This window comes from Cadophora gregata (assembly GCF_030347475.1).
Source record: "Cadophora gregata isolate MNR1 chromosome Unknown scaffold_11, whole genome shotgun sequence".
In the NCBI taxonomy this organism is placed as follows: Eukaryota; Fungi; Ascomycota; class Leotiomycetes; order Helotiales; family Ploettnerulaceae; genus Cadophora; species Cadophora gregata.
The window spans coordinates 62610-83618 of NW_026695934.1; the positions used below are offsets into that span (position 1 = coordinate 62610).

At 47.5% G+C, this 21009-nt stretch overlaps 7 protein-coding genes across 8 annotated transcripts; 5 read left to right on the forward strand and 2 right to left on the reverse strand.

Moving 5' to 3' along the window:
• Positions 1-366: 366 nt before the first annotated feature.
• On the reverse strand, positions 367-813 carry ONS95_002119 (uncharacterized protein; the record flags this gene model as incomplete). The annotated part of the gene is made up of 1 exon (XM_058495357.1): positions 367-813. One exon carries the CDS (start codon positions 811-813, stop codon positions 367-369), a length of 447 nt encoding a protein of 148 aa, XP_058354084.1.
• Positions 814-1732: 919 nt separating this feature from the next.
• Positions 1733-3992, forward strand: ONS95_002120 (uncharacterized protein; the record flags this gene model as incomplete). The annotated part of the gene is made up of 3 exons (XM_058495358.1): positions 1733-2041; positions 2122-2868; positions 2895-3992. 3 exons carry the CDS (start codon positions 1733-1735, stop codon positions 3990-3992), a joined length of 2154 nt encoding a protein of 717 aa, XP_058354085.1.
• Positions 3993-5824: 1832 nt separating this feature from the next.
• On the forward strand, positions 5825-7980 carry AIM9_1 (Phosphotransferase enzyme). The gene is made up of 5 exons (XM_058495359.1): positions 5825-6329; positions 6392-6603; positions 6657-6835; positions 6893-7487; positions 7546-7980. Exons 1-5 carry the CDS (start codon positions 5880-5882, stop codon positions 7838-7840), a joined length of 1731 nt encoding a protein of 576 aa, XP_058354086.1. The 5' UTR covers positions 5825-5879; the 3' UTR covers positions 7841-7980.
• A 2051-nt stretch (positions 7981-10031) lies between these two features.
• Positions 10032-10606, forward strand: ONS95_002122 (uncharacterized protein; the record flags this gene model as incomplete). Its single annotated transcript, XM_058495360.1, has 2 exons — positions 10032-10115; positions 10172-10606. The coding sequence occupies 2 exons, from the start codon at positions 10032-10034 to the stop codon at positions 10604-10606; spliced, it is 519 nt and encodes a 172-aa protein (XP_058354087.1).
• Positions 10607-13010: 2404 nt separating this feature from the next.
• On the reverse strand, positions 13011-16475 carry ONS95_002123 (uncharacterized protein). 2 transcript variants are annotated; one of them, XM_058495361.1, is made up of 5 exons: positions 16450-16475; positions 16089-16397; positions 15856-16037; positions 14369-15797; positions 13011-14321 (listed from the first exon to the last, which is right to left on the reverse strand). In XM_058495361.1, the coding sequence occupies exons 2-5, from the start codon at positions 16132-16134 to the stop codon at positions 13312-13314; spliced, it is 2667 nt and encodes an 888-aa protein (XP_058354088.1). In that variant the 5' UTR covers positions 16135-16397; positions 16450-16475; the 3' UTR covers positions 13011-13311. The 2 variants fall into 2 exon arrangements, with proteins under 2 accessions (XP_058354088.1, XP_058354089.1); XM_058495362.1 differs by having other exon boundaries at positions 14369-16037; positions 16089-16475.
• Positions 16476-16550: 75 nt separating this feature from the next.
• ONS95_015020 (uncharacterized protein) lies at positions 16551-18436 on the forward strand. Its single transcript, XM_058508703.1, has 3 exons — positions 16551-16985; positions 17034-17246; positions 17304-18436. Exons 1-3 carry the CDS (start codon positions 16688-16690, stop codon positions 18254-18256), a joined length of 1464 nt encoding a protein of 487 aa, XP_058354090.1. The 5' UTR covers positions 16551-16687; the 3' UTR covers positions 18257-18436.
• Positions 18437-18899: 463 nt separating this feature from the next.
• On the forward strand, positions 18900-20707 carry ONS95_002124 (uncharacterized protein). Its single transcript, XM_058495363.1, has 4 exons — positions 18900-19248; positions 19335-19657; positions 19839-19947; positions 20043-20707. Exons 1-4 carry the CDS (start codon positions 19020-19022, stop codon positions 20609-20611), a joined length of 1230 nt encoding a protein of 409 aa, XP_058354091.1. The 5' UTR covers positions 18900-19019; the 3' UTR covers positions 20612-20707.
• Positions 20708-21009: the final 302 nt, after the last annotated feature.

Consider the following 21009-nt stretch of genomic DNA (forward strand, 5'->3'; position numbering starts at 1 on the left):
CGCGCTCGAGCGTCAAGGTTTTCATGTGATTGCAGGGAGATTATGTGAAATACCACCTGGCTTGACCAGCGCTGTTTCTTCAGCAAACACCCCAGGACACTTAAGAAAAACACTGCAGATTTCGGAAAGAAATGAAAACAAAGTAATTGTCATGTGTAATTTCTATCGGCAATTCGAAGAACAAAGAGAAACGTGATAGTAAACAAAGACCAAAGAGCAGAAACGATGGTATGCAAACTACAACTCAATTTTACCCAGGCTCCGCAGGCACATATATGAGTGAAACTCCTTGGACATCTTCTACGAAGTAACCAAGTAACATGCCGAATATTATGAACCCAGAACCATCTCCCTACTCCACGACGATCAAAGAAGTACCCAGCCCTGGCTTTCATCGTCTGCATCAATCTTTTGACCTCCCGTTACTTCGAAGTACTCATCATCGGTTGCATCGTAGAGTGTCAAATCCTCCTCCGGTTCTCCATCACATACACCACCTCCCTCTTCCCGCCGCTTGTCCAGCACCATTTGAATGCCACGACGAATCGATCTTCGGAATCCTCTGAGGTTCTCATTAATCTCTTTATCTTCCTCAGCAGTCTTGCCCTTCATTCTCTCATATGTCTCCCCTTTCATGTTGCAGTACTTGATCGCTTCTTTCTCAGTGAGGGGGACTAGGAACCGGTAGTGTGACGGTCTGCTGTTGAAGAAAGTAGTTGTGAGTGCTGCGTATGGGCGAATAGCGAGGAGCTCGTCTTTAGTCATCCACTTCTGTGGGATACCGAAATCAGCTGGCTTGTACTTGGACTCCATGATGGTGGCGTTGAACGGCACTGGAGGGTATCCGGTAAGCGTTCCTGAAGGTTTTTGCCGTTTCTGCGGAGTTCGGAAGATTTGAAGTTTCGAAGAATGACTTTACTGGATGCAAAGGAACTCTCTTTTCCAATGAGTATCGAGAACCGCACTTTATGAGGCGCCCTTGGGTAGGTAGCTTGTTTTGATTACAGAATCGGGAAGTTTCACGTGACTCATCACCCTGCTTTGTCGCTTATTTCTTGTTTACTCAGTGAATCATAACAACACGATATTTTCCACTTCCGGCTTGCAAAGAGTCGAGCCCTATATACGCCATCCTGGATTCACCTGCTAGAGGGAATTTGCTGTGTGATTTCCTTGTCGACCAAAAGAAATCTTGCTTTGGGTATAGCAGTATGCGTCAAAACCGCACAAAGGACTCTTGAAATCACGACCTCGGCTACTCTTGCCATGCCACCGCGCCACCCCGACGTCAATGAAGCTCGGGATGCGACAATATTACCACTTTCAGAAGTAGAACTGCCATTCGTATTGTATATACCAGTCGTGATCACCGTATTATAGTTTTTCCAGCCATAACATCGTCGGCGAGCCTAGATTTGGATTAGTCCACTTTCCATCCACTGAGGATGAAGGCAGGTCTTGGAGGTTAAATCCAGCGCATCTTGCTTCCAAAGCCACGAACATTTGCCAACACCAAACACCAACTTCGAACACCAAAACTCATCAAGAGGGCTTCAATTGTACATTGGTTGCAACTGTACAACATCTTGCTCACTTCCAAGCACTTCTTCATACACTTTACACACTTGCAAGTCTCAAGTCTCCTCTCTAAACAAACAAAATTTTGGTTTTTTGCCCACTACAAACCCACCGACGGCCAACTTCAACTCAAAATTACCCAATTCCAGTCAAGATGTCTTCCTACACCCGAGCTCACCAGATCTTCGCTACGTCCCCAAAGAAGACCCTTGAGGCATTCCTTGACGGCGATTACTCTGTCAAGGAGTCTCTAGCCGAAACCTCTTGCGATGAGACCACCACCCCAAATACCGAAGACAGCGGCTATGTCTCTCACACTGATGTGACAACCGAGAATTATGTCAATGGCTCCGAGCCAGATTCTACTCCACTCCTCGAAACTGGTCTTGGCAGTAAGCTTGATTTTAACACCTCCCACCAGGTCATAGACGCATTTTGGAACACACACAACAAGTGGACGAAGGTAAGTTCATCTAGTTTCTACCAAATGCCAGCAAATCTTCCTTATTTCAAGACACAAAGCTAACATACCATTTCGAATAGACCTTTGGAAACCCGGATCTCAAGCTAGACTTCGATGTCGAGTCATACATCAAAGAAGCAACTGACAAACTCTTCTCCGATTCGTCCAACGAGGACTTTGGTACAAAACTCGAGATTGCTAATCAGAAGCTCTCTTGGTTGCTGGCTTATTGCTGTCAACAGGAGTCAGATGTGACGACTCACACTCTTGACGACTCTGAGAGTAGCTCCGAAGATGAGCAAGAGGACTCGGATGGAGAGCCTGCCCATGAGAAGGAAGATGGTAAGGACCAAGGCGAGAGCGTCATGGTGGAGGAGGACACGGAGGGCACCACACAAAGCCTTGAGGCCGCTACAGACGAGCAGATCGAGGTAGAGGAAGGCGTCGGAGCATCCCCAGATGACACCGACTCAGATGACTCGGACTCATCAGATTCTGGCTCGGACTGGATGCCGAAGAAGAAGCCTGCCCCCACTCCTGCGACCAAATCGAAAAAAAGAAGTCGTGAGGTCTACGAGACCCAACAGGAGAAGAACACTCGCTGGCAAGCCTATAAGAAGCGCAGAAATGATCGTTTCTTGGCCGGAGTACCAGTCGCCGAGGCGAACGACAAGAGACTCCGGAAGGAAAAGGAGATAAACTCCCTGTATCATCCATTTGGCAAAGTCGACGGCCTATACATCGGCATAGCTCCACAGACTGCAGTCGATCTCGATTCAGACGATGATCTCTGGTGGAGGACTCCATTCACATCGATAATGGAGAAGGTCCTTCTAGAGCGCCAACAGCGCAGCCTTCGAGCAAGAGATCGCGTGACGAAGACGAAGACGAGCAGCCTCAGCCCGCCAAGAAAGTCCAGAAGACAGCCGTTTATACTGGACGAAGACTGACAACAGCCCAGAAATGGTTCCTTGAAAAGGGTAAGATCAAACCAGGACGTGTCACCGTCGACAGGTTGAGACCTGGAGCCAAGGGTCGTACCTTCGAGCAGAAGATGCGAGGAGACTGGGGCACTCCCAAGGCCACACTCACCATGGCGCAATTAAACACCATCCGCAAGCACGCCAAGTACACGATGAATCAGTACCATGGCAAGAAAACTTTCCCTCAAACGTCGATGACTCACAGAGAAGCCCTCAACTTCAACCAATTCCTCCGGCATACAACCTCAAAATATGCCCTGGAGCGAGGTGATGTCTGGGAGGAGGACCCGATCATCGACGGCCATTTGATCAAGTACGAGCTGGGAAAGTTCCGGCAGATTCGTGAAGGAAAGCAGGCTAGACGCAATCGACTTGCTGCTGGAGAGGATCAAGACAGCGAATCTGATCTGTCGGACGATGATTCGAAGTACGATGACGATAAGGCAACTTGCGGATGGAATTTGGAAGAGAGAATGGAACGCTACTTGGCAAAAAAGAGAGCCAAGGAGGCTGGATTACAGGAGGAATTTGATGAGGAGGAGGTCGTTGAGCAGCCAAGCCGCCGCCAATATAAGCGCAAGCGTGGGGTCATGCAGCAAGAGGACGAGGACAGAGAGGAGGTTGCTGAACAGCCACGTCGTCGCCAATACAAGCGCAAGCGCCTAGACATGGAAGAGGAAGATGACGAGGAGGACGATCGGAAGAAGGTTCGCAAACCTCGCCGCAAGAACAAGGGCAAGGGTAGAGCCGTGCCACGTGCTGATGAGGAGGATTATCGGGATGACGACCGAAAGCCACGCCGAAAGTACATTGCCAAGAACAAGGGCAAGGGCAAGGCAGCTACGCAAGTGGACAAGGAATTTGGAGAGGCTACAGAAGACCAGGAAGAGACCGCGGTTTGGGAGAGAGCTGGGCCATCGCAGACAATCCAGCCTCAGGAGGAGAGTGAGGAAAGCGAGGAAGAGTGATCTGTCAGACCGAAGAGTTCTGACAAGTAGCATAAGATGGATCATTGGGATAGGTGGACTAATTTTTCTTTGTCTTTTCTTTTTTGTGTGGGATAGGAGACGGAAGGAGGGGAAATGGATGGATACCTGTGGCTGAGCGGAAGCTTTGTGTATGTGTTTGTTGATTTTTTTTTTTTTTTTTGGATTTTTCTTCTTTTGGGACTATGGTGAAAGGTTGGAAACTGGAAGAGTGACATTTAGTGTACATGGTGGATAAAGCTTGGCAGGGTACTGGTGGGATGATACATGGTGGAGATTTTGTACCACAAAGAGGTATTGGTGGCATGGTCACTTGATCTTGAAAGCTACTCTCTCGGTAGATCATGATTAAGGGAGTACATTAAGTAAGACAGACTGTTTATCTTTGCCGCATCATTCCGCTGCGCATGTGACATGAGCAGGCGAGTGCAGAAAGCAGTGTTGGGGAAGCGGCGTAGAACGGGTGGTTGGCGTACCGCAGGCACAAACTTCACTAAATCAGTATAAAGCACATGAGTACGCTTATATTATCAAAGTAATAAAATAATGATACACCAACGTCATGAATCCCCATCTCAGTATTCAACAGTCCTCCAAGTCATTATTTACCTTCTGCATTTAAGCGAGGCGCTATGTGGGGCAAATAAGGTTGATTATTTTTTATGGCAGGACATGAAGCAAAATACGTTGGAACTACTTTGATATCGTACAGATGAAAGAACTATCTGAGTATTACTGTTTAGGGGTACTGCGATACGTGATCAGATGTATCTTTTATATTATGTCGCTGATTAATGAACATTTAACCCAGAAAAAATTCTATTAGCCCCAGATTTGTGTTTCTTACCTACTCTATGAATTACTAAGTATAAATTATGCTACTATATCTACTTCCAGATAAGATTCTATTCCTCAAAGTATGAGAAGACACTAATAAACTTGCTATCTGTGCCAGTCTTGCTTTCGCCAAGAATCTAAGATGGTCTCTGTTTAGGACAAATAAGAAAAGCAAAGTGCCAAACATGTCGTCTTGTTGAACCTCATATATACCTGATCTTGCTAAGAATTTCTAAAAAAGCAGCTGTCGGAGTTAAGGTTGAACAGAACCAGGATTTACTAAATAGCATTTTCGGGTAATGAAGGTAATATAAGGTAGTAGGGAACATGCTGGACTGGAAAATTAGGACACCTCGCAGCTTCTGGGGCTATTACCAAAGCTTCTGAGACCTATAGATTGAGATCATGGGTAACGCAAGCAAGGCCAAGGCGTGATGTCTTGCGTACGAGGGTGCAGGTACCAAGATGTGTTTTAAGAATATATTCCAATGCAAGACTGCTTAGTTCAGCATAGTGGGAAGACGAGAGTGCTAGGTGTCTTAGTAAGCATAAAGTACACGTAGAAAAGCCTTAACATCATATGCAGTTCCCATTGCCATAGCTAACATCCTACCAACTCAAGGCAACGTGCTTCACAGAGTCCATCCCGTAGTCTAAAAAAGACTTGTCATGCACATTGCATATACCTTGTGGGTTGAATCGATCGGTACGCCCGCGGGTCTGGATGTCTGCAATAGTCATTTCATGCTTGACTTGATGTATCTGGGTGACAATTTTGTTTTCCTTTGCACAGAAAATTAGTGTTTATTTGTACTTCAAAATACGCGAGAGTGACGCTACTCAGAACGCCTGTTAGCATCTCTGGAGGCCCCTGTTTCTACCACAATCGGGCTCGCTAAGATCTGCATTAGCGCCGAAATAAATGCCCGATAAGCGCTCGCTTCACATGGTTGTCCAATTCCGCCCCACATCTGGGACCGCTCTCTTCAAAATCCTCTTCAGACTGCGATATATCCTTGCCTCCCGGCGCAGATGTCTCGCCTCAGTCGTATTTCTGCACGGCCCCTACTTAGGTCCTTCATTACTTCTCAATCATCAGCATGCAAAGGTTGTTTTCTGCTGCGCATTTTGTCCCCCTTCTTTCCTAGTATCCTGCGCAATCGGTCACGCACACTGGCTACGAAGTCAGTCTCATCACATGAGCACTTCTTTCGATACACGAGTGGTCGCTGGCTATGGGATGAAGAAAGTCAGCTACGTGAACGGTTCCTCGTGTTCAATGTGGAAGAGCTGCAGCGAATCGCAGCCGAAAGCGTTAGGGCGCGATCCTGTGTGTCCATGACCAAACTCGCTGAAGGTGGATACAACAAAGTATTTCGACTGGTTATGGACAACGGATCTGTTGCGATTGCACGTTTACCCAACCTAAACGCTGGTCCTGCACAGAAGACGACTGCTTCTGAAGTTGCAACCATGGATTTTGTGAGATTTGTCCGCAATTACAGTCACAGTAGCATATTGATTGATACCGTGCCTCCATCTAGGCAAGAACCGTACTTAACATCCCCGTTCCAAAGGTTTTCACATGGAGCGCAGTAGCAAGCAATCCTGTAGGAGCTGAGTATATTATCATGGAGGAGGCATCAGGAACCCAGCTACTTGATGTCTGGGGCAGTAAAAAAGTTTCCGAAAAGAACAAAATCGTGGAAGGCGTAGTCAAGATTGAGAAGAAGCTGCTTTCACTATCTTTCACACGGTTTGTATTTCGTCGGAGAAATAGTACCTGAAGTATGCTAAAAATCAGTTTAGGTACGGCAGCATTTACTTCGCAAGTGATGCGTTTCCAGGCTGTGAGCCAGCCAACGTCGTGGGCGATATTCCTGCAGATATGAAAGAAATTGTGCAAAGGCGTTTCGTCATTGGACCAGTTGTCGACAGAGATTACTGGAACGGGGAGCGCGCGTTCATGGCCATTGACAGAGGCTCTTGTTCGTTCAACTGTTTGCATTCGGAAATTGTAATATGTAGCTAATGCCAATATACAGGGGCAAACCCACAGGATTATCTCAAATCCATAGCCAATCGGGAAATCGCGTGGCTGCGCAGCTTTGCTGTCCCAAAACCACCAAACGATGTATTTCTCCCATCTGAAGCTCAGAATTCGCCAAGTTCCCACATCTCGCTTTACGAAATGTTCCTGCGTATGGTGCCATACCTTTTGCCCAAGAAGAAGGAGCTCTCCAAATCCACCCTTTGGCATTGGGATCTCCACTCCGCCAATATCTTCGTGGAAGGCAATCGAATCACCAGTATAATTGACTGGCAGGATACATGGGCTGGTCCTCTATTCCTTCAATTCCGTCATCCAAAACTCGCGGATTATAACGGAGAAGTTCTGTTAAAGCTTCCAGATGATTACGAGATCCTAGAGGGCGACGAGAAGGCTCGCACGAGAAATCAGGTTGAGAAGTCGATCGTGCTGTACCATTATGAAACGGAAACTGAATCAGTCAATCCGTTGCTGAGCGAGATCCTCCGCATACATCAGGGCCGAACCAGGAGAGAGACGGTGCAGTTTGCTGCGAACACTTGGGATGGAGATATTTTACCCTTTCGGCAGTGTCTCATTCGACTCGAGCGGTTTGTTCACTCCTCATCCTAACATCTCCCTATCACAACTAACATTTAAATTGTACAGAAACTGGGACGAGCTGGGCTTCGACTCTCCTTGTCCAATACATTTCACAGAAGAGGAGCTGGAGGCCCATTACAAAGACGGTGAAGGGTGGAATGAGCGAGCGGACTTTTGGGATTCGATAGCTGGGCTCGTGGGCCGCGATGGATGGACTTCCAATGAGACGTACGAGCAGGCACTTGAGATGTTTGCTGAGCTCAGGGCGGAAGGGTTGAAGAATCTTACTGGAAAGGATCGGGTTGATTTTGAGGCGCAGACGAAATGGGCTGCGAGAAAGACGGATTCGGGTGGAATATGACGCGTTAGTAGAGGGGAACTCCTCTCTGGTAGATTTGTTGCTTGTTTAGAACAATGAACCTGCTTGATATTGTAAGAATAGTCAGAAATGCTGTATAGGATCACACCTCTCATTGTTACTGTGCAGCCTATTTGCTTGTGGCTTTTGTAGATCTATTCGTAGCACTTGCCTCTCTCGTCATAATTTGCTCTTCTTTCTAGAACTAACTCTCTATACATAGGCTGTATCCAAAAGAGCCTTGACTATAAGGTTATATTTGAGCAAATTACTTTCTTGTATCCTACGTTGTAGCATTTTATGTTAGCACTTAGTTTTGTATCCAGCAGGGGTCCAGCTGCGTAAAATATTATAAGCGCCAGATCTGACACTCTGATCTGCCTTTTAGGATACAAAACTTTCTAATTTTAATCTTTTAATTTTTTTTTTCTCATATAATAAAAAGGCTTTGTACTAATAATGCCACCTATGCCAGTCTTGCCCTCGTATCTGGAATGCTTGAACGGAAATCAGACAAGATATCAAATGTTCTTTGCGATTCCGATACTTGCCTAATATAGACTGAATTCTCTGGAAGGAAAGAAGATATCTTGGGCAGAATGAGAAGAAAAGAATGTTTTTATAGTAGCACTTTAGGCATGTGACAGATGAGATGAGGAATGGTAGTGGGGAAAGTGGGAAACGTCTTAGCGTAGAAAGCTAGTAGTGCGTCGTATTTTCGTCCTTGCATGCTCTATATTCTGACAGATAAGACGTCCAGATGAAAGGAGGGGCAGTTATGTTCACGAAGAAGCATTTTTGAACTCATCTATCTTTCGCATCGCGTAATCAAAAGATTTTGAACTCAAAGTCCCTTCTCGCATGCCCCAAGTCAACCAGATATCCCTCCAGTGCCAAAAGGAGGCATGATGAGTCTACCATATTACAAGGCAGTATGCTCACTGCTTTCTCTGGAAATTACCCTTCTCCTGTTCCAGTAGCTCCTGATGTCTTCTTTTGTCAGCTTGTTGCACCAGTGCAGCGGCCATCTGTGCATATCGCTGGTTCTCCTGTTCTCTACCTTCAATGTTCAGGTAAGGATTCAGCCAATCGTCAGGATGCGGTTGATTGATCAGAAGTGGGCCAAGTTGATAATTGTGTGGGGTTTGAAGAGCAAAGAGGTCGTAGGAGGGATCAGCGGGGATGAATACATGCTGACCGAAATCCATGGAGTCTCTCTATTCTCCTCTTGGCATCGTTGGTTGTCCTTGGAACTGGTTCTGATGATTTAGGTTTCAAGAATCGTTTTTATTTTGAGGCTGAGGAGGTGGGATGTATTCTAGTGGAATGACTTCTCGGGCATGTGAAGTACAGGAGCAGGTTCCCAGAAAGCTTCATTGAGTTGACGTGGCTGAGGGGCCGTCTGCTGAGTCTGTTGCGGCAGTTGTGGCATCATCGGGCGAGACTGCGGTGTGTTTATGTCCTGTGCTTGATATTCGATTCGCAAACTTGTGTCGCAAGAGTATTCAAATGACAGGAATTGTGGATGCAGAGCCAAGTGCGGAGGAATTGATGATGGAGGAGCTGGGCAGGAAGGCAGCCGTTGTTGCTGTTGTGGAACGCCATTATTCGTAACTCCCACAATGGGATAGCCTGATCGCAAAACCCGTAGCTCCATTGAGTCTGCTTAGATTTTCTTCGAGCCGAGAGAGCTGATGTAGTTTTTTACTGGCAGCTTCAACCTCGAAAACAAATATTTCGGAGAACTGACTTCCTTAGTCTGGTATCTTCCTCAGTATCTAAATACGCGCCAATAAGGTATAGAGGACTGTCAGAGGTCTTTGACCTCGTGTTTGATGATTTGGTGAATGGGTAGTGTCGACGATCATCATCGGCGGTTGTGCGCTAGGTGCCTAGATTCGAGTCATATGCCAAAAGACATCTCTCGTTTCTGTCCTTAAATTATCAACATCTTCGATTTGGGAAACAGCAAACACTTACACAAATCAAAACCATACAATTGGAAAGGTACTTACAACACTTGATCTGGGGCTCTTTCTCTTAATTACACCGCTTTCACCTGGTGGCTTTTGTATCCCACACTTTTACTATTGCTCCTGTCTCGCGGAAGGTAAATCCTACAGTTACATACAAGCTGATGTACCAAAATTTGGGTGATGTCTAGGAGAACAATTAGCTAAGCGACATAGGCATCATGATCCAACGAGAGAAGGCAGTGTTGGAGTTCATGGAAGCCAACCCCACTTGGGAGGACTTCGCGCCTTGGGTGGCCGCTCTGGTACATTTTCTTCCACGGATTGTGCTTATGCAAGTACTAACTGACTGATCCTCCAGAATGAATTTGAGTTCTTCATGATGAAGTGGTACCTCCGGAACGACTTGACGAAAACAACTCCAAGAGAAATCGAAGACCATGAGAACCCGCTCGCTCGGCGACTCGCTAACGTGGAGTTCGGAGATCTGGATCAGGAGTTCGGACATCTCATTGAGAGATTCAGTCGCGAGGAGGGTCCACGGAAGTACAAGGACAAGCTAGAAAGTCAGGGCAAGGATATGGCCGAGGATGAAGACAAAGTCAAGGAGAGGGAAAAGGAAAGAAAGACCAACCAGGTCACCGAGGTCAAAAAAACTGACAACCAAGACTTGGACGCGGATTGGGATATCGATATCCAGGAATCGGCCAAACAAGGCGCAAGAAGTAGCTCCGGTCCAAAGACAAAGAGCAGAATCAGCAGCGATACACGCAAGGAGAGAGGAGACTGGGACTAAGATGACCGAAGACGAGCTTTGAGTAGTTCAGCCAGACTATCACACCATTGGCCATCCTTCATACGGGACCATGGGTCGTCATAGAGCCTTCAAAACAGGTGGAGAAGGCCATAGGATGGGTGTAGGAATGGTGGAGTTAACGGATGTAGAGTTGTAAGTCCTCTACTTTCTCTTGTCTGACGTCTCATACTATCCCCATCTCTGAAATGAGCTTGACTAACTTCAAAACCAACGGCCCGCAATCTGGTTCGCCACCGCATCGCCAAGAAGATCTATATCCCCAAGCCTCGAGCTCGCGGAGACCAAATCGAACAAGCAAGTTGGGACGCAGCTACACGCTCCAGAATCCAGACACAAGCTGCACTTGACGCTGCTGGTGAGAAGAAGGGCGTAAGTAAGGAGGAGAGGCAAAAGATTGTTGACGGATTGGGACAGCCCTATGGAATATGACAAGGACGACGGGGAGGGTATGTTAAAGTCTGTGGCGTCACTAGGGGATAATATTCTTGCAAACAGTCCGTTGAAGTCTTGATAAACTAATGTCATGTCGAGAGCCTTTGAAGGAAGAAGCACATTGGGCTGATAATCAGTGTGTTCTGGAGGGCGGAGCGAAGACAATAAACCATATCTAGTGATTGAATGGCTTATTGAAACGCCAAATGACTTTGAATTGCCATAGTTTTCATTTTCAAAAGCCTGATTATCTTTATAAACTTTTCATCGACATACATTCTTCGGCACAGAATCCCCAATGGACTCTCGCTGCACGCTCCATTTCTGCTGTTTATCGATCATCTGCAAATGTATCATGAAACAAATCTCGCACAGTTACTCACATAACTCTTGAAGATCTTAAGCTAGGGTTGTTAATGTTCCATCTGAGAACTCACAACACATTCGATTACCCCAGATGATGTTTCATGATCCATATGTCTCGCTCGTCGAACTAGACATCTCAGCATGGATTTATGGACGAAGGTTAATTCTGGTAATCTCGGCATCTGGCTTATCTAAGAAAATATCTCTGCCTGCTTCTATCAACCATTTCTTGAAATTATTGTTGTATATTGGGTCTTCAATATCTAGACTTCGTTGTCCAACCATCTGAAAGGGCATGCAGGGCGAGAATGGTGGGGTTTAGTTGTTTACACACTAAATTCACTAAGCGAAGCACTAGTCACTGCACGCCATCAGGCAAAGAAATCGATTTGATTAATGATTCAGTGTCCGTCCATCAATCCCGGCGACTAATTAACCTCATCCATGCAGCAGTATCAGTTTCACCCAAGTACTCAGTTCGCCTTGAAGGTCCACGCAGCTCCTGCCTATCTTGGAAACCGGCCCCTGTCTTCCCTTATTCTTATCGCTGTGCCTTGAAGTGGTGCACTCCTACATAGTCCCACTATTGAGCTACTGAGTTTGTTTAACAACGGCAGAGAATATTTCATCGACTTCAAATTGGGGCGGGAGACGGCCAAAGTCATAAGTCGGAGGGTCAATATTCTGTCCGTCACCTCAGCGATATCGACAGGCTTTCCGGCGATGGCATTCACGGTGACTCGGGCTCCAGGATCTTTGGACCATATCTGTCTATCCAAGAGAACAGAAAGAAGTGTACACGCAGCTTTTAGTCATGCTTATTTGTTGGCAGCCACGCGCAAGCCGTCCATTGTTCCGACATATCCGAGCGTGCAGAATGTATATCTGTTAGCAAGTCTGTCACTTAGAAACTCTAAGGAATCCACCTCGAGGTTCCTTCAATTGTCTATCTTATGTTGTATTCAGGAGCTCTCCGGCCTATCAATCATTGTCAAGAGACGAGACCGAGCAAGCAAGAAAAGCGTGGCTCTCAGTTGCCCAAAGATTTGGCATGAGATACTAGCCGTATTTTCTACGTCCAAATTCAACACCCGTCAAGGCTTATTAAGCAATCTTATTCAACTTATCCCAAATAATTCCAATATCCTTCCCCAAGTCCCGGTTAAAAGATATTCTCCAGCTCAGGACTATAACCGAACCAGTCGTCACGCCTCTCGAGGAATGCCGCACAGGAGACGGAAGAGATATAGGATGGAATCTTCAAGAAGCTTGATATCGAAGAGCATTGGTGACTTCATCAAGTGATGGCATGGTAGAGCAGATGCCAGTGACAGCGGTTGTGGTTGCGCAATTTACACTGTGGTAAAGCAACATGAAGGACAAGGGGGCAAAGTATGTTCTGTGTTGGTGTCTATATACGCAGCACCATGAAATATAACGTCATTTCACATCTCGCCGCAATGGAAACAAGAATACAGCCAAACAATCCACGAGACTTAAAACCTCGCAACCCAGAAAGGGAAAATGGATAAGTATCAACTTCACAAGTGGGCAGTCAAACGAGAATGAGGAATAACAAATATTGGTTTGAGCAACAATCATCGTATTTTCCATTTCCGCTCCCATGTACCTCTTCCGCCCCAGGCCTCATTTATCTTCGCAAGACATGTTTGGTTATTCGCTGCGAAGAACCGGGATACAGAACACATAGCTCTATTATACATACAAGCATACATACACATCACCTCCGTCACCCTCTCATCACCTAGTCCATACCATGTATTTCCGTGTCATGCACCATTACCTCCAAACCCACCTCCCCGCCTGAGCCTCCGACCCACCACCCTACCAGCCTAGCTTCCACAATGCAGAAACTTTCAAACCATTCAATCATCCATCGGCTTATCCGTCAAGCTAACACCGACCCTCGCCCCCGTACCCGCTCCAGCCCCATCCTCACCTCCCCCAATACTCCCCACACTATCCCTCTTACTCTGATCCTGACTCATGCGCGCCAGTCCAACCGGTCTCCTGCCCGCAAACCTGCCACTCCCCGACGCAGCAGGCGCAGATCTGCCGAGACTATTCCTCTTCTCCACACCAACTTCGTCCAGTCCATCGCCTACACCAGGGATATACGTCGCGCTGGTAGGGATAGGAGCTTCAGACGCGCCGTTGGTGATAGGTTTAAGCGGGGAGTCCGTGCCATTCGCCGTCTCGGATGGTACGACGGGTGCAGATTCGCCTGGGACTTCAAGACTGGCCCGTACTCCCGCAGCTGGGATTGCTCTAGGTGTTCTAGCGTGGTCATTGGTATGTGTGGGAGAAGTCTGGATAGGGAATCTAGTTTCCGGACCGCCGGAGGAGCGATCTCTACGGTGGCCGCGGGGTGATGGGGCAGGAGACTTGTCGCGGCCACGAGAGCCGCCGGCTTTTTCGATGATGGCGCGGGCGCGGGCTTCCATGTTGGCTTTGCGATTGCTTTCGTCGGTGCTGACGCCGGAGACGGAGCGTGGGCGGGTATCGACGCTGATGCTGTGGGAGAGGGAGGAGGCGCGCTTCAGTTCGGAGAAAATGGCGTCTTTGTGGGAGAAGAGATCTCTGATGAGACGGTAGGAGTATTTCTCTTCCATCGTCATCGAAGTCTCTGTTCTGGGACGGAGGATGCAAGGAGCTAGGGCTGTGGCCAAGGCGGAGATGTAAGTCTCATCGGCGGAAGTAAGCTCGATGAGTCTCGTGAAGTGTGTCATGAGGGCATCCAAGGTTGCGATATTTGCCAATCTAAGTTGGCTGAGAGTATTTTGAAGGACAGAGATGCGAGAATCGATAGACTCAGATGCTGGAGAAGAATAGATGGTTTTCATAATTTCGTAAACGTGAGAAGAGACCAGGGAGTCTAGAATTGTCAGCATGTAATTTAGATCAAAGTAGGGGTTAACGTACCTGGAAGTTCTAGTAAATACAGTTTCAAGACGCTTGCAGTGATGGGTATATCGAAAGGCTCCAATGTTTCAATTCCGAACGCCTTCCCAGTATTGAGCGCTGCACGTATCCTGTGGGTCTGATGAAGTGGTACATCAACCAACCAGACACTTCGGCGAGCTTCATCACCCTCGAGATCTGGGTATCTATTGTCGAGGAATGTAAGGATAGTGGTGATGAGAGCTGGAACACGTTTGCGATCAGCTCTAGCACGGGCCTCGAGATCCACACCGAACGTCTGTTCATCTGCGGAGTTGTAGTAATTTTCATAGACCACAACCTTCGGAGCGAAGCCACCAGTACGGTAGTTCTCCAGAAGATATCGAAGATCGCCGACTGGCTGAACAGTCTCCTGATACAGCATCATGTTGTCGACGGTCGATTGAAGACTTGGAATGACATTGCTAATGGTTCCAGAAAAGTCCAGAATGATGGTCTTAATTGCCTTTAGACGATCAAGTTCACACCTCTCCAAATATCGCAGGTGCTCGATAATAGCCTCTTCCAGTTGACAGCGGAGAAGGTCCAGCTTTCTGACGCCTGCCTTGTATCTCTCATCCGCCTCAGCTGCCTCTCTTCGAAGTCTGTCTCCTGGTGTCTCGTTTGGATGTTGAGTGTTCAGAGGGTTCCATCCCGCCAGGTAATCAGTGACAGTTCCTACGACTGGAGACTCTGCATATTCGGATTGGGAGGCCAATGAGAATGTCCGGCTAATAGGTACCTTCTTCTCTGGAACACCAGACCATTGGAAAGCTTTGGGCTTCCATTGATAGAACATCTTGGAGCTGTTCGCGAAAATGCTTCCCACGTTTCCAATGAGCCGCAAAAATCCATTTGTGATCAAATCCTGACCGATGCGCTCGGCATGACTGACGCTCGTTGCGCCCATGTTCTTTTGCAGGTATTCTACAATATCCGCTCCACTCGTTGTATTTAAGTATGTACCAAGGATAGGAACTTTCGTCTCGCCCAGTCTGACGGTATTTAGGACGTGTGAGAGGATCTTCTTGACCTGTTCCGGCTGGTAGACCTCGTCTCCAATCTCGATTGGCTCGTCCTCTTCTTCCTCATTGTCCTGGACCTTGATCTCGGGCACATTTGGCTTGGGACTGACTTCAGGATCCTGGAAAGCAAGCTTGTTCTCCTCCTCTATATCCTCGACCAATCTGCACTTGTTGAAGTAATGGCTCCGCAGCTTCTTGACTGTCTCGGCTTGCTTGTCGTGAAGTTTTATTCGTGCTTGTAGATCGTCTTGGGAATTTTGGACTCGGGACTCGTGGGCATCGCACCATCTGCTGAAGGGGAGGACGACTAGATCTCGAATGCTTTGGGCAATTTTCCGATGGTTCTTGGCTGCCTCTTCCATCTCCGTCCGAACTCCATCGTATGCCTAAGAAATTGTTAGCAGCTGATGTCTGTCCCCGCAGTTTCTTCTCGTCCTGCCCTACCTTCTTAACGCTTGCTCCATCGTCTCTTGAGAAACCTCCACCTATCCTGTCTGTAGCTGCCCCGATTTCTCCCAATTTCAAACCGTACAAATCCTCAGCTTCTGCTCGCATCCGCGCAATCGTCAACATTTGCTGGTTCTCCTGTACACCCTGTTGAAGCTTGCCAAAGAGAACACCAAGTCCTAGAAACAATTAGACTGTGATTCCAGAACCCCAAATCCAGTTCTTCTTACCTCCCGCATAGTCCCCTGACCAAAAGGAGTCTGCGAAGCCTGGCATGACTTATGCGTGTTTGCGCGCGGAATTGGTGCTGTTGAAGGATCACAAAGGTCGCAGAGCCTGCAGAGCTGAATTCGGAGGGTTGTGACTGTCTTCTAACGAGTGTAGAGTGGTGATGGGTGTGGGCGGCTGGCGGTTGGGAATCAGGAGTACGAGCTGTTTGACGCTTCCTTCAGCTGTATCCTTGTATTGTCGCGGGCCGTCGGTGTTGAGACGGAATGGATATTGTGAATGGAATCGTATACGTGAGTGAAAGGCGACCGCTATGATTGTTGGCTACGCAGGAGAAAAGGGAGAGAAGATGAAGGCATTTACAGCATGAACTATGTCTTTCTTTTCTTTCGTCGCAGCAGCAGGGAAATCCCAAGTGACGCCTGCAGATCATCGCAGCGTTCCAATGCGGTTTAGTGCCAGACGAGATGCCCCAGTCTTGGCATCATGTGATCCGAGATCCGCCTTATCAATCAACTTCAGACGACATCATTTCCGACAAAGAGCCATGAAGCATTGAAGTCTTGTTTTGTTTCAGGTTTTGCATATTTATATCCTCAATATGTCTTACTCTTGCGAGGAAGATCCTCTTCTTCCGAGAGACAAGAGATCTCCTGAGATCCATGGATCCCGACCTGAGAGTATCAATGACGACCATGCCAAGAACGAGCCTGTGCAGGAGGATAGACGAGCCAGAAGGTCTCTCTGGAATGATATAGGAGCTATAATCTTGGCATTGTGTATATGCTCCAGCTTCATCATGATAGTCATGCATTCAGATTTACTTGGTGATGATAGACCTGTTCCCAAGACCATCAGCCAACGAGTCAATCGAATTCTGGAAGACACCCCACTTATTGGTCAGTACACATGTTATTTCTCGAGAAAACCATACTAATGGCGAATAGATGGCCACAATGATCTTGCCATTCTCATCAGATTTCTGTTCAACAACCAAATATATGGAGATGATTTCAAGAAACCATTCGAAGAGGGTGGGATGCTAGCTCATGTTGATCTTCCTCGGCTACGGGAAGGCAAGAATGGAGGTGCATTCTGGAGTGCATATGTTCCATGTCCCAAAAATGGATCAGATTTCTCAGACGAGAACTATGCTGAATGTATGTCCTTTCCGTCCTAAAGTTTACATAATCATATTTCTCAGCTAATCCCACCAGCCGTCGCCTTCACATACTCCCAAATCGACCTCCTCACTCGCCTCCAAGCCGCCTATCCCTCAACCTTCTCCCAACCCCCCAACAGCAGCACCGCCCTCTCTTTCTTCAAATCCGGCCATCTCATCTCTCCCCTCGGCATTGAAGGTCTCCACCAAATCGGCAACTCCCTCTCCAACCTGCGCCACTACTATTCCCTCGGCGTTCGCTACTCAACCCTGACTCACAACTGCCACAACGCCTACGCGGACGCCGCACTCCTCGAACTCCCCTCCGGCGGAGGCGTTGAGATCGCAAAACCAAAATGGGGCGGCGTCTCACCCGCAGGCAGAGACTTAATACATGAGATGAACCGCCTAGGCATGATCGTCGACCTCGCACACGTTAGTCAAGATACCATGCGCGATGTGCTCGGAAGTGGGAAGTCAGACGATTGGGAAGGCAGCGCGGCACCGATTATGTTCAGCCACTCTTCCGCTTACGCCATATGTCCGCATCCTCGTAATGTACCGGACGATGTTCTCCAGATGGTGAAGAAGAAAAACAGTATCGTGATGGTGAATTTCTCACCGGATTTCGTCTCCTGCGTGACCAACTCCTCTGATCCCTCCGGGATGCCCGAGTTCTATCCTGCAAATTCAACACTTGCGCATGTGGTGGATCATATTGTACATATTGGGGGTTTGATTGGGTATGACCATGTTGGGCTGGGGAGCGACTTTGATGGCATCCCTACTACGCCGGAGGGATTGGATGATGTGAGTAAGTTCCCAGATCTAGTTGCGGAGATGTTGAGGAGGGGAGTAAGTGATGAGGATGCGGGGAAGGTGGTGGGTGGGAATATTCTGAGGGTGTGGAAGGATGTTGATGCTGTTGCGCTGGAGATGCAGAGGAAGGGAGTGAAGCCTGTGGAAGACAAGTTGCCAAGTCTGCACTGGGCCGAGGCAGTATTCTGATGTATGAGGAAGGGCAGAGTTGTTTGAATTTCATTTTCTGCTAGACAGTATGTACAAAATTTGAGGTATTTGTTAATTAGCGAAGTGTCGGTTCATTTGTAATCCAATTAACAGACCTCTGACCGGATTTGGCAAAGCTGGGATCTGATCTTTGTTCGACACCCCTGCCCCCTAACCGAGTCTCTATTTTCCACTCATTTTCATTTCTCTCCTTCAACTCCTCCTACACTTTCCAACATACTTCGCAATCACGGATCTGACAATGCGGTATGGCACGTGATCACGGCCCAGCAGGTGGGCATGTCAAAATAAGCAATTATGCAAAATTACTCATCTACATAAATTAGAGAGTTTATTTCTGTAATTTCATCATTTCTTACTTAGGATATAACAATGTTCTATCGGAGATAGGTATGCTGTCATACTTTCAGCCTCTCGCTTACCACTCTGCTGACTTATTTACTTCACTTGCTTGGCACTTGAGGCGGGTAAGCTCGTCCCGTTCCCGTTTCTGAAATAAATCATATAGATTGGACTTTACAGTCTCCCGTCGAGATGGGATTGATAAGCTAGTACGTGAGAAGTGTTGGGTTGTTTATATATCACACCATTGCTTACAAAATACCAAGATGCTCCACTTCTTGAACCTAAGGTCATAACATCTCACCAATTCTTAATTTCCTCTCTGACAGAATATATCTCAATACTCAGCCCCTCCCCTCTGCCCACTTGACACCGTACTACCTCTCCCATTCTCCTTATAATGTCCCAGCCAAGCAAGCCCATCCGCGTGGCCCTAATCGGCCTCTCCTCGACCCCGGCCGACCAGTACGAAGGCACCAACTGGGCCGCAAGCGCCCACCTCCCCTACCTTCTCAAATCACCCCATTTCGAGATCGCCGCATTGCTTAACAGTTCCGTTGAGTCTGCACAGAGGAGTATTGAGAAGCATGGGTTGCCAGGGAGTGTGAAGGCTTATGGAAGGCCTGAAGGTATGAATGAAATCTTTCACAACATCCTGATATGAGAATATGATACGAAGCCCCTATTTCCGAATTGCCCCACTAAGTAAGAACAGATGTCGCGGCCGATCCTTCAATCTCACTCGTAGTCTGTAACACACGAGTAGACCGGCATTTCAGCACGGTGAAACCCAGTATTATAGCTGGAAAGGATGTTTTCGTGGAATGGCCGCTTGAGAAGAACCTAGAGATTGCGAAGGAAATGAGTGAGTTGGCGAAGAAGCATGGAGGCAGGACGATTGTCGGGTTGCAAGGTAGGTATTCGGAGCCGGTGGTGAAGGTTAGGGAGTTGGTTTGGGGGAAGGGTGGCGGCGTTGGAGAGGTTGGTGGAGGGAGGGTTGGGAAGGTGTTGGGGAGTACGTTGTTTGCGGCATTGGGGGTAAGTTTGGATCTTTCTATATTTTGTCCGCCTTCTTTAACTTAGAACTTTGAGTGGCAATCAAGTGCTCGGCAATGGGCATCTGAATGTTTCGAAACTATGGATACAGTAGCCAGAGTTCTGCAACTTGAAATTTTGGGGGTGGTTCAGGAATGAAGCGGGAAAGCTGACTGTTATACAGAATTCCGGACGTACCGAAAGGAAAAATGTACGGTACTTCCTGGACAGAGAAGTCGGTGGCAATACTCTAAGTATCCATTTCTGGCATGCAATGGAATGCGTAGTCTCCGGTATGCTTCCTCTATCTCCCTTACAATCCACTCCACATCCACCTGCATCGACTTTTCACTTCGATATAAATATCGGACATTGACCATGTGTCCAGTCCTGGGCGAATTCAAGACCCACACATCGTACTTAATGAATCAACACCCCACAAAAGACATAGTCTCATCAGCTTCTTCGATCAGCACCCCCGACAGCACCATTGTCCAAGCCTCCGCCCCCAATACAGTCCCCGACCAACACCTCTTCCAAGGAATCACAGAGCACAACGTCCCATTCAGCATGCATCGACGTGGCGGTGCTCCATTCCCAGGCACAGCAGCTGTGGAGTGGCGAATTCAGGGCGAGAAAGGTGAAATCAGGGTGACCAGTGAGGATTATTTCATCCATATGGGGCATCCGAGGCCGGTTACGAGGATCGAATTGTTTGTTGAGGGGGAAGGCGTTTGTGAGGTTTTTTGGGGAAAGGAGAATGAGGATGATGATGGAGGGGATGAGGTGGGTAAGATGGATTTACCGGTAATTGCTAGGGGAATTGCGAGGTTGTATGAGGGGTATAGAAAGAGGGAATGGGTGCCGGATTTCGAGTTGGCGGTGAAGAGGCATGAGGTAGTGGAGGAGATGTGGAGGAAGTATGACGAGGATGTGAAGCAAGGCTTGACTATTTGACGACATCAAATTGCCATCTGATTTTTGATTTAGATAGAGGTGAGTAAGAAATCTCGGTAGAAAAACTCCTGGTCTGCACTAATGATTCCTTTTTTTGCTACTGAGCCACAGAAATGTGCTTATTGACGAAGCCCAATCTGCAGTCCATAGCCAGCCAATGTATTACTCTATTCCTGGATCTCTGACCATCAACACATACTACACTAGAGGGATTCTACAAGTTTTGAGCTTCTTTTAACTTTTCGTCTTGGGATAGATCCATTGCTATGACCACTTCCAGCATTTCGCAATGAGGCTGGCCTAACCTAGCAACAATAGAAAGTCCACGTGACTTCATTATTGAAAGACAACCTTGCTACCTACAGGGTTTCAATGTTAAGGTAAGCTGGAGTTCCCGC

Excerpts from the sequence above, each read along its gene's own strand:
- ONS95_002124 (XM_058495363.1), top strand. The coding sequence starts at position 19,020 with ATGTCCCAGCCAAGCAAGCCCATCCGCGTGGCCCTAATCGGCCTCTCC. Across the intron at positions 19,249-19,334 it reads GGCTTATGGAAGGCCTGAAG|ATGTCGCGGCCGATCCTTCA; the intron begins GTATGAATGAAA and ends AAGTAAGAACAG. Across the intron at positions 19,948-20,042 it reads AATGGAATGCGTAGTCTCCG|TCCTGGGCGAATTCAAGACC; the intron begins GTATGCTTCCTC and ends CCATGTGTCCAG.
- ONS95_015020 (XM_058508703.1), top strand. The coding sequence starts at position 16,688 with ATGTCTTACTCTTGCGAGGAAGATCCTCTTCTTCCGAGAGACAAGAGA. Across the intron at positions 16,986-17,033 it reads GGAAGACACCCCACTTATTG|ATGGCCACAATGATCTTGCC; the intron begins GTCAGTACACAT and ends AATGGCGAATAG. Across the intron at positions 17,247-17,303 it reads AGACGAGAACTATGCTGAAT|CCGTCGCCTTCACATACTCC; the intron begins GTATGTCCTTTC and ends TAATCCCACCAG.
- ONS95_002123 (XM_058495361.1), bottom strand. The coding sequence starts at position 16,134 with ATGCCAGGCTTCGCAGACTCCTTTTGGTCAGGGGACTATGCGGGAG. Across the intron at positions 16,038-16,088 it reads GTCAGGGGACTATGCGGGAG|GACTTGGTGTTCTCTTTGGC; the intron begins GTAAGAAGAACT and ends AATTGTTTCTAG. Across the intron at positions 15,798-15,855 it reads ATGGAGCAAGCGTTAAGAAG|GCATACGATGGAGTTCGGAC; the intron begins GTAGGGCAGGAC and ends ACAATTTCTTAG.
- AIM9_1 (XM_058495359.1), top strand. The coding sequence starts at position 5,880 with ATGTCTCGCCTCAGTCGTATTTCTGCACGGCCCCTACTTAGGTCCTTC. Across the intron at positions 6,836-6,892 it reads GGCCATTGACAGAGGCTCTT|GGGCAAACCCACAGGATTAT; the intron begins GTTCGTTCAACT and ends GCCAATATACAG. Across the intron at positions 7,488-7,545 it reads TGTCTCATTCGACTCGAGCG|AAACTGGGACGAGCTGGGCT; the intron begins GTTTGTTCACTC and ends TAAATTGTACAG.